Raw genomic sequence first — 11,194 nt, 5'->3', positions numbered from 1 at the left:
TTAAATTATTTAAGATTTCATCAAGCTTCATACATACATATTTACATATTTGATACATGTCCATGCTTGTGTACGATTGCGATTGTTAAAGGCACCTCTGAGAAGCGTGGCTGGCCGCCTGCGAACAATTACGATATCTACGAGTAGGTAGTCTATTTAGATGGGGAAATACTACATCACATTAGTACTCATATACATATGTATGTATGTACATACCTCACTCAGATATGTAAATACTGGCGCTAATCTTGATGTTTTAAATATTTGTCTACAAAGCAAATATAATTTAACAAATTAATCAGCACAAAAATAACAAAAACCGCAATGTAAAGGAGTACAAAAGATGCCACAAAAAGGAGATCGCTTCAGACAAAGCAGTCCCATTGGGAAGTGCGAAAGTTCGGGCATTGACTCATGAAAAATTCGTAGTGAAATATATTTATTTGAAGAGGTGAACTGTGAAAAGTGATTTAATATCTACAATTAAAAGTGAAGAAGAAAATATTTTTTATAAAGTAATTCCAATGGCTATAGATGCGACAACAAACAAAATGCCTGGTAAATTGCATTTATCATACATATATGTATATATGTTCATATGTATGTAAATATAGAGTGATTTCAAATGAAATTGTGAAATTGGTTTACGTAATGGGCATTTTTCCTCAGCAGAAGCCAGCACTATAGAAAGCAAGAATCCGAACGAAACACTTACGAATTTAAATATATCGTCTGAAAAGCCACCAGAGCCGCCTATTAAAGATGTGCCAGCAGATTTTGAGACCGCCATGGAAGTGGCAGGTTTCGGTACTTTCAATATTTTGTTGATAATTTCTGCACTTCCCGCTGCTATAGCCACAGTGGTGGAGACCTCGACGATGTCATATATCTTGCCGAGCGCTGAGTGTGATCTCAAATTGACACTGCTCGACAAGGGGCTTTTGAATGCAATCACATATTTGGGTGAGTATATACAAAGTGATATGAGTTGTGTTAATATAATTCACATTTTTTCGACTGAGAGTGTGGCGTGTGTAGGCCAAAATATTGAAAGTCCAAAACCATACTTACAAGTCTAAGAAGTCAGATTACACTGTAGGGACGCTAAAATTAAAATGAAATTAATTTAAAAAAAAACAACGCCGAGACACATAAATTTTATTTTAAATCAATTCAGTTTTCCCAACACATTTTCATTTTAAGTTGGTCTTGCGATTGAAAAAATTCAGACTTTAACATGGAAAATGTTACTCATACGCCATGTACGATATGGCGCATGAGTGAGTGACATTATTTCCTGCTCCTATTTCATACAGAGAAAATATTGCATATTTTCATTTGACCATTCACAACTTATTTATTTATCCATCGATTTTCATCGTTAGTGGCTTGATTTTTTTTTTGCGCAAGAACAGGCTTTAATGTATATGAAAAAAAATTACAAAAGATTGGTGAATTGGTAAATTTTTTCCTTGTTAAAGTTTGAATTTTTTTTTATAAAGTTTACGTTTTTTTGTGTCATTTCAAAAATTGAGATTTTTCCTACAGTGTAATTTGAGAAAATGTAATTATGTAGTACAATAAAAGTATAAACTAAAGCTTGGAATCCAGCTCTCAAGAAAAATCACAAGAAATATTTTTCATTAGTTCTGTTGCTTGAAAAATACTTTGCTTTTGATGTAAATTTTCTTGATGTAATAAATATACTAGCATTTTTTGTTTAGGGCTGCAAACTGATGTAAGAAATTTTGATAAAATAAAAATTCTTTTCCATTTCTTGTGCGTCAATTTATACGATTTTTTTGTTTTTCTTGAGAACTGGTAACATGGAAATGTGTAAGAAAATTTTATTTCTTATATTTTCTTTGAAATTTTGTTGTATGAAAAAAGGAAAAAATTTAGAAAATGTGAAAATTTTTTACCTCTTGCGACACAATTTGACAAGGTGGTTTCTTCGGCTAATTTGCCGTGCCCTACCCGCATAGTTCAAAAAGTCTCCCACACCAATTGACCCGTTCTACTATACACACTATGTACCTACACATTTAAGAAATGATTAATACTCGTATAAAAATTTAAAAGTTTCCCTTTTTTGTTAAAAATACTCAACAGGCATGATTTCTTCAGCGATAGTGTGGGGTTATTTCGCGGATACGAAGGGTCGCAAAAAATTGCTCGTCTTCGGTTATTTGAGTAATATTATATCCGTACTAGGTGGTGCCTGCAGTCAAAATGTCATACAGCTGATGGTCTTCAAATATATCTCAGGATTTATGTATGGAATATGAAATTTTTTTTAAATATGTTCCATTAAAATGTACCGCAATTTATAATTTCAACAGCATGTGTGGTCCTTTCGCTGTCCTAATGAGCTACTTAACGGAGTTACATGGCAAGAAACATCGTTCCCGTGTTATTATGTTCGTGGGACTTATGTTTTCAGTGGGCAACATATCACTTCCCCTAGTTGCACTGGGTGTTTTACCCAGCCATTGGGATTTCCAGCTATTGGGTTTGCAATGTGAGTACACATACACGTATTTTGTATCGATTTCATTTTATTTGCAATTAATTTACGCATGTGTATTTTTAATATTTTTTCTTTGCTTAATTTTTCTATAGTTCACTCTTGGCAAGTATTTTTGGCCATAAGCGCTATACCTTGTCTGTTTGGAGGCACGTTACTCAGTTTTTTTCCCGAGAGCCCAAAGTTCCTAATGTCTCAGGGTCGAAATGCAGAGGCATTGCGGGTTTTTCAGCGAATATATGCACTTAATTATCGTAAGAAACGTGAAGATTATCCGGTAAGAAATTATTTATTGTTTATTATATTCAATTTTACGGCAAACTAAGATAATCGCACACTTACATATATACAAAAGCAAAATCATAACTTTTGCTAAGATAACAATAGAAATAGATAAAATTTCTAAGTTGAGTTTTAAATTCTGGGGTTTAATTCATACATGCGTGAAGGGTGTCTTATTCTATCTCTCGCTTTTAAGCGCATAACATACATAGATGGTCGCCCGACTTAAATTGTGTTCAAAGATCACTGAACAATTAAATGTACACCAGAGCGGTAGCGTTGCGTGGACCTTAGGCGGCAGATAATATTGCTCAACGCTCTTATTTACACTGCCGGCAAAAGGTATTGGCACAGCAAATTTTTCCCAATATATGCAACAACTTTTTTTTTTCTAGTATTTTTCCGCCAATTTTTTTATAAATATATGGTTCATTCTAAAACAAAAAACATAAAAATATAATGCCTAAACTTTATGCAAAACTCACGAAAATTAAGCAAATTTTCATGCAAATTTTCAACTTTTTAATCAGATTTTTTAGAATTTTTTGGAGTATGCAGATTTGTAGCCCAAGCAATTTTGTTATAACAAAGTATAAGTTTTATGTTTTTCGAAAATACTTTACAAAAAATGCAAAATACCTTCAACAAAAAAGTTCTAAAAAATCAATGCGATTTTAGACTAACTCCGAACTTGCAGTTTTTTTAATAGAAAAAATTCTAAAAAATCTGTTTAAAAAGTTGAAAATTCGCTGAATTTTCGCGAGTTTTGCACAAAGTTTAGGAATTATATTTTTATGTTTTTTGTTGTAGAATGAACCATATTTTTATAAAAAAATTGGCGGAAAAATATTAGAAAAAAATATGAGCATATATTGTGAAAAATTTGCTATGCCAATACTTTTTGCCGGCAGTGTAGGTTTGTTTGTAGTATTCAAACTGTGAAGAAACAAAGGCGAATTAATACATGGTGATAGCAGGAGTAAAAAAGCAAAAATTTACATGTACTTTATTTTTGCTTTGGCGGCATAAACTGTTAAAATCTGTAAGAGGGTATGTGGAAATGCAAACAAAATTTTTTAATTTGACACAAGAAGCCGTGCGGCGAAACACATACAAAAAATCAGCTGATCTAGTAATACCACCTTATATAAATTCGCCTTAGTAGAAACGTTTGGGCTCAAACTCAACAATAACTTACAATTGAACATTTTAAACCTGTATGTTTATGAAAATCTCCTTATCTAATTTTATTGTATCCATAATCAAAAACATATGTAAACTGATAAGCTGTAAGATAAAGTTCAAAGGCGTATCGCCTCTCCTTGTAGGTCATTATAACGTTAATTCAAATGCAACTCCGCTTAATTGCACTGAAGGTTGTATTGGTTAATTAACTATGTAATCAAAAAATGTATATTACTTTGTGGTGGCTGCCGTTTAGCCCAGCTTATAGCGCCGTCAGAATGGGTACTTTCGCGTTGGTGCCGGAAAACTATGCGAAGGAAGTGTCGTACGGCAACGTAGCGAGACGCCGCAATGAAGGCGTTGCTTATGTAAACAAAAATCAGCTGTCCTTACAGCATTACAGCATGAAACAAAAATACAAGATCACGCACGAACGCGACGTTGTACATGTTTATAACTGGTTTTGAGAAAAAAGTTTGTGAAAGCGGGTTTGTCAGCTGAGTATTTGTATTCATCACTAGTACCAATATTTTACATTTTTATTTAACTTAAGAAAAGTTAACTTAACACAAAAACACGTTTTAAAGAGTTTTAATGAATAATGGTGCTGCATTTATATGGTATGAAGCCATATGAACTGTTGATACAATAAAATAGAGGGACTACATGTTCCAATGAGGAATTCAATGGTATCGAGTCGGATGTATATACAATTTTTTTCATATGGAAAATGATAGGGAGATACTGTTAACATACTGTTGTGATACTGTTCAGCGTTTTGAATTATGACAAGTTTTACTCTCTCCTATAAAATTAAGGCAACCTCACATACGAGGTTTTGCATTTTCTTGATACGCGGTTTTGTACTTTAAACGACGATATGTAGAAGTATTGCATACATATGTATTTTGGTGCCTTTTCAAGTTTAAAATTCATTGAGAAACGAAAGAAAACAAAAACTGTTTACCCACAAAAAAACGTTTAAATGGAAGCATGACACATGAAAAAATAGCAATCCACAAGGCTTTATTGGCAGTAGGTCCTTTTTTAAAGCACATTAAAAAAAATAAACTTCTAGTTTCGAAGTTAGCACAAAATGAAACTTTTTTGTTTGTTGTTTATAAAAAAAATACTTGCCAAGTATATATGTAAGTCAAAATTGTTAAATATATGAACATATATCGCTTTCATTCATTTCTTCATAGAGTTGGTGCTTCTTTTATGGGAAAATTCATACGGCTTATGACCAGATTCATACCATGTAAATGCACCATAATTTTACCTAAATTGTGTGTTTGAAATTGCTGAAAACTATTTTGGTTTTCGTTGTTTCTTTGCTTTGTTTTTTTTTTCGTGCAAATTCCGGCGTAAGTACAGGAAAGCGTATTGAACGAAAAATTCAATCAGTAAAAATTTAGAAAAACAGCCAAAAATGTCTCCGTTCCAAAACGGTTTTCGGTACTTGTCTGTACATACGCCATCGTGTACAGTTTCGTACACTATCAGCTGATTGCCAAAAAATGCCTACAGCTGAGATCACTGTTTTTTGGCATGTGTTCTTATCTTTTACAATTTCTTTTATTTCTATTACAATTTATTCAAAATACACTAACACACTGAACCAAAAAAACCAATAAATTAATCAGCTGTTCATAAAACTAGCAACTTTTTGCTGGTTTTACGTTTTCGTACTTTCTTGCATATTTCACTCATTGGGAGTAAATATTAGCTCACTCTCCGAAATTTGGTTACTGGCAAGTTACTGGATATTTTTTGCTGGAGAATACGAAAACACAACTAATGTATCCGAAAATGGTATCGGTAAACGGGCAAAACTCCGCATTTCATCCACTTTTTTCCTTTTTCGTATCGATTTTCGGATTTTTTGCTGGATGTGTTGGAATATTTTGAACTATTTGTTTTTGTGTTACTTTTATTTCGTCAAAAAGCGGTCGCCCCTCAACAAACAATGCCAAACCTCCGAGTGTACTTCTGCTATAAAAAAACTTCTTCGGAGAAGGAGTAAAAGAGTAGATCACTCCATTTATGTCATAATTTCAAGAAGCAGAAGATAAATTGGAGGAGAGGTTCGGCCAAACACGTAGAAATCTTTTAAGAGCCAAACATTCATTTATTGGAATCAAATATGATATATTGTTCATCCCCAAATAACGTAGGATATAATTTTCTTCGAAAAACTAAACATTTTTATTGAGAGATATAACTTTGAAATTTCGCTAAAAATTAACGGAAATGGTCTTATATTATAAGTTTCAAATTTTGTATATATGTAATACTTAGGGGACGATTTTAATACCTTTTGTAAACAGCCGGTCCGATCAAATGGAAGCAACATACTTTCAGATACAATAAAAGTTCATTTCTTTGTATGAAATTTGAGCATTAAATTATGTTACTCATACGCCACGTATCCACGCATTGCATCAAACTTAATGGGAGAACAATAACTATTGATACCACTACTTCCCACAGCAATTATGTAGGGAAATTCTTCCTTCACATTTCTAAACGTTATCGGTCCAAACGAATTGGGACACCCTTTTGATCCTCAGTGTTGACAGTTTTTATCTAATATTAATTAGTTTTTTTATAAAAATATACCATATTCTACCATAAAAACCATGTAAATCCGATTTTCAATCTTTGTACGAATTAAAAAAAAAAAATCTAAAAAAGTTGCCTGTATTCAAGTAATAACAGTATAATAAGTTAGTAAGATTTTTTAGAAAAGTTTTGGCCATTTTTTCTAAGCATTTTCTTCCATAACAGTTTTGTGGAGCATACTTTGTATGGAAGAAAATGCGAAACAACGTCAATAAAAATAAATGTCAAAAATTAACGGTATTTTGCAGCCAGTTGAAATGTGCACTTATCATACTAGAATTGAATGGGCTACGAAACTGCATACCCTAAAATTTTCTTAAAAATATTATTAGCTTATACACTGGCGGTTACTAGAATAGAGACAGCCTCTGTTGATTTTTGTTTTTTTTTAATCTGTATAACCTTTAAAATCGGATTTACGTGGTTTTTGTTGTACAATATGCTCTATTTTTGTATTATTTTGAGTTAAACAATTCCTCGGCGAGTCAGTGAAATACCAGCATTGGCGGAGAATTCAATACTTTATGGTCGAAGCTTTTTTTTGTCACAGGAATCTTTTTACATTTAATATTCTACATTCATACCATCATATTCTTCGAAATAAAAAAAATCGTCCATGAAAATGGTATTTATGTACGATCTCCGCTGCTTTTGATTCGTTCCACAGATTAAAGAACTCGTCAACGAACAACTCGCCGCTGAAAAGACAAGTGATGCATCGACAGTTAGCATAGCCACAATTGAAGAGGCAGCACCGAAAGAGAAATCCTCTACACCTAATGTGTCCACAAAGGAAAAGAAGCCAACTGTAGGCCTTCGTCAGGGGTTGCAACAGCTACGCCCTTTGCTAATGAAACCCTATCTCGGCCTATCTATACGCGTCTATCTGATGAACTTCGCCATTTTGTTTGGGTAAGTTAATTTTTTTTTATTATTATTATACATATTCATTAGGCTGGACCTTAAAATATCAACATCTAAGTTTTGCATGGAGCACCCATTTATTTTATTCTGCGTACAAAATGAAGACATCCGCGAAAATTTAGAAAGTTTAAAAAATATAAGTTCTTTTTAAATCGAGAAAGTTCGAAAATTTCAACATTAAAATTCATAAACTCACTGAGTTATAGCTGCGCAATGTCAATTTTTTTTTTAAATTTTGCCGAATAAAAAACAAACATCAATTTTGTTCAAACCCAGGTAGCGAAACCTGATTTTATTTAATTTTGAAATATTCGTGGAAGTCTTTACGTAGAATTTTTAAGAACCACCCTAATGCGTATGTGTGTCATACATTCTAATAAAAAATAAGTATATACATACTTTTAATATTTGTCTTTTAGTCAAAATACTTTGCGTCTATGGGTGCCACAAATGTTTGCCTCGATTGAGGAATACGAACAGCTACACGGCACTGAGAGTGCTACAATGTGCACCATCTTGGAGTACAGCGTTAATAAGACGCATACACAAATAATAGATTCGGCTTTGGGACAATGTCAAGTGGTGAGTTAACGAGTGTTGATAGAGATTTAGTTTGGGGGTTGGTGTTGGTTGATACTTTCGACAGGCTGAGAAGATCACGAACGAAGAGAACGAATTTCCGCAAAACCTTGGGAAATTTAATTTGGAGTCAGACCGCCTAAGCCTAAGGGTAGTGCCTAATTTGACAAGTGATGACGGAAATTCGTTACAAAATAGCTCACTTAGTCATACATTCATTTGCTAATCCCCTAACTTTCCTTCTTTATCTTATACATATGTATGTATGTATGTAGGTCATCACAGCCGCCTCCTATACAAATAATATAACAGTAGCAGTTGCTGGCTTTATAGGCTATCTACTAGCTGGTTTTATTGTTAATCGCATCGGCAGTAAAATATTGCTGAGTAAGTGTTTTGGAATATTATCGACTGGCAGCGAAATCATTATACTAGTTTGATCATCATTTCTTTCAGCCATCGGTACAGTATCCGCAGGACTTTGCGAAATCGGACTTTATTTCTCAGTATCTTCTTTGAGTACTGCCATTCTCGCTTCAATTTCTGTGACATTGGGTAGCATATCAGCTATGTCCATTCTCAGCTCATCGGTCGATCTATTTCCCACGTCGTTGAGGTGAGTTAAGCGATCTTTGGTTTTAACTTATTTGGAATCACCAGTGTTGCCGTTGTGCGACTAAAGGGGCAATTTGACCCTTTTTAAGCGTCAATACCCTTTGACCCAACTTTTTGAAAATATTGATTTTTCGACCCTTTTCCAAAATTATGTGCGACTTTTGCTCTCTTCAGAGATTTTTTAGGAAATGTTAACAGAACCATTCTATCAGAAAAGAAGTACGAAAAAATGCACCTCTAAAGGAAATGCAATTCTTCTCCTTTCAGCAACTAGATTTATGTGTTTTCAAACATACTGTTTTGTGTAAAGCTTGTTCCGCTATTTTCTTTTTAAATTCAACAGATTTATCCTTCTACTAGTAAAGAAAAGCAAAAATAATATGGTGGCCCTCTTTTCGTCAATGACACTTTTTTTGCGACTTTCTGAAAATTCTCAACGGCAACACTGGGAATCAACCAACGTTCGAAATAGATAATAAGGTTGTATACTTTCGATTCTTGAAAAAATTCGTTACAGAACAATGATTGTGTCTTTGGCAATGATGTTTGGTCGCATGGGTTCAATATTGGGTAACATACTTTTCCCCATTTTCATGTCTCTCGGCTGCATTCCACCATTCATCATGCTCACCTTCGTAATGTGGTGTAAGTTAAATATTATAAATCATCAATTATTAAATATTTTTTTTAATTTCATTAATTCAATTTTCGTGGTTTTATTTCAGCTGCTGGAATTATGTCTGCATTTTTACCAAATACCAAAAAGACGGTTTTAAAGTAGAATTAATTAAATTAATTATTTTCTATTTATTCGTTTAGTCGTCTTTACACACATAGATACATACATGCATACATACATTGTGAGATTATTTATTGCGTAATTTTTAAGATAATTAAATTTCTAAAGGATCGGTGTATGTGGATACTAATACATACATACATATGTTTTGTACATAAATCAATTTGGAAGCTAGCTGTTATTAAAAGTGAAATATAATTGGGGTATTCACAACGGTGTCGTAAAAAGAAAAAAGTCAGCTATAAATATTTCTCTCAACACAAGATTGGGTAACTATGGCCAAATAATGTAACTATATATAACCAACCAATTTGGTGAGAGAAATATATTCACCTGACTTTTTTTCTGGGTGTAAGTTAAGGGAATCAAAATTGTGGAAACAAGTCGAAGATGGGTGAAGTTAAATGAGAACGACAAAGCAGGATCAAAACTAACTTGGATGACGGTACTGATTACTTTATGTCGTTCTGCGACTTTGACTTCAGGATTCAGGAAATTTCCAACTAGGGAAGATTGCGATGCTGGCCTTACGACGTGAAATTATGCTATTAGCAACTAAATCGATTACTCAAAAATGGAAAACGGCATCGGCGTGGGTCTCTAATCGGAGGTCTTACAAGTAGTCATATCTCCGGAATGATGACTGCAGGTCTCTTATTCTATTCGTTGATAGCCAAGTGGCATTAAAAGCTTTATGACCCAAATTGGTGAATATGTACAAGAATTGTTAGGAAGGTCGCGTATCGCTATCATTACTTGGTCACCTCAATGCCGTTTTCGTGGTGGGTTGCTGGACTTACGGGTACTTAGCAATGACGCAGTGAACTAAATAGCCGATGAGATGGTTAGACAAGGTTTGGAAATGCAGATCAAAAAGGCGGATAAGTGATCTATGGACCAGCGAGACGGCTGTCAAGTTTCAAGGTTAATATGGTCGAGGAGTAACAAGAAAGCTACTGAGGAACGTTCTCCAGACAAGGCGATTCAAGCTTTGGGATTTTGCCTTTTCACCAGCTTTGTAGAGATAACAACTGCAACTCTCGGGTATTTCACATTATTTATGCATACATATTTATGACCGCTCCTAAAGTGCTATAATTTTTACTTGTATTTTTTAAAAACACATCATTCTTCTTATAAATAAATTTACAACCGAGTTTATCTTTGATGCAAGCTCATAAATAGTAACTGTGTAGTAATTTTGATGGCTGCTATTCATATATGTACGTATATATATATATTCATACATACATACATACACATATGTATGTACATTAGACTGCATCACCAAAAAAAGTTGTGGTTTTTCCACCGGGATTACAAAATTTATTATATTTTAAGACGTCCACCAAAATATTTCGGAAAAATATTAAGATTTAAGCGAGCTGGACCGATTTGAAAATACCTCCAATAATGAAGTTTTTTATGAATAAAAATAGTTTCTTAAAGAACTTTTTGAAAAAAGTCCCCTCAGATCACAAATTAGATTAAGCTTAAAAAATCTGCATAAAAATATTTAAAAATCTTTTCAACGGAATCGTAAGAAAGAGATTTTTGATGCTGTTTTTTTACTTTTTTCAAAGATTGGTTTACGAAAAACTTGAATAACTGGGCCAAAAATGTTTTGATGTAGACTTATGGGATCTCAGTAGAAAGGT

General features: G+C 33.4%; 1 protein-coding gene across 1 annotated transcript; it reads left to right on the top strand.

The window, feature by feature from the left end:
* Positions 1–551: 551 nt before the first annotated feature.
* On the top strand, positions 552–10,704 carry LOC118753255 (synaptic vesicle glycoprotein 2B-like). Its single transcript, XM_036488132.1, has 11 exons — positions 552–558; positions 670–963; positions 2,113–2,275; positions 2,343–2,521; positions 2,623–2,804; positions 7,287–7,531; positions 7,963–8,125; positions 8,398–8,509; positions 8,579–8,738; positions 9,255–9,382; positions 9,463–10,704. The coding sequence occupies exons 1-11, from the start codon at positions 552–554 to the stop codon at positions 9,516–9,518; spliced, it is 1,689 nt and encodes a 562-aa protein (XP_036344025.1). The 3' UTR covers positions 9,519–10,704.
* Positions 10,705–11,194: the final 490 nt, after the last annotated feature.

The sequence above is a fragment of the Rhagoletis pomonella genome, unplaced genomic scaffold (assembly GCF_013731165.1).
Source record: "Rhagoletis pomonella isolate Grant_MI unplaced genomic scaffold, Rhpom_1.0 Rhpom_scaffold_02267, whole genome shotgun sequence".
NCBI lineage: Eukaryota > Metazoa > Arthropoda > Insecta > Diptera > Tephritidae > Rhagoletis > Rhagoletis pomonella.
The sequence above is the reverse complement of the archived record's forward strand: the minus strand, read 5'-3'. Positions and strand labels throughout refer to the sequence as shown.

Excerpts from the sequence above, each read along its gene's own strand:
- LOC118753255 (XM_036488132.1), top strand. Across the intron at positions 964-2,112 it reads GAATGCAATCACATATTTGG|GCATGATTTCTTCAGCGATA; the intron begins GTGAGTATATAC and ends AATACTCAACAG. Across the intron at positions 8,739-9,254 it reads CTATTTCCCACGTCGTTGAG|AACAATGATTGTGTCTTTGG; the intron begins GTGAGTTAAGCG and ends AATTCGTTACAG.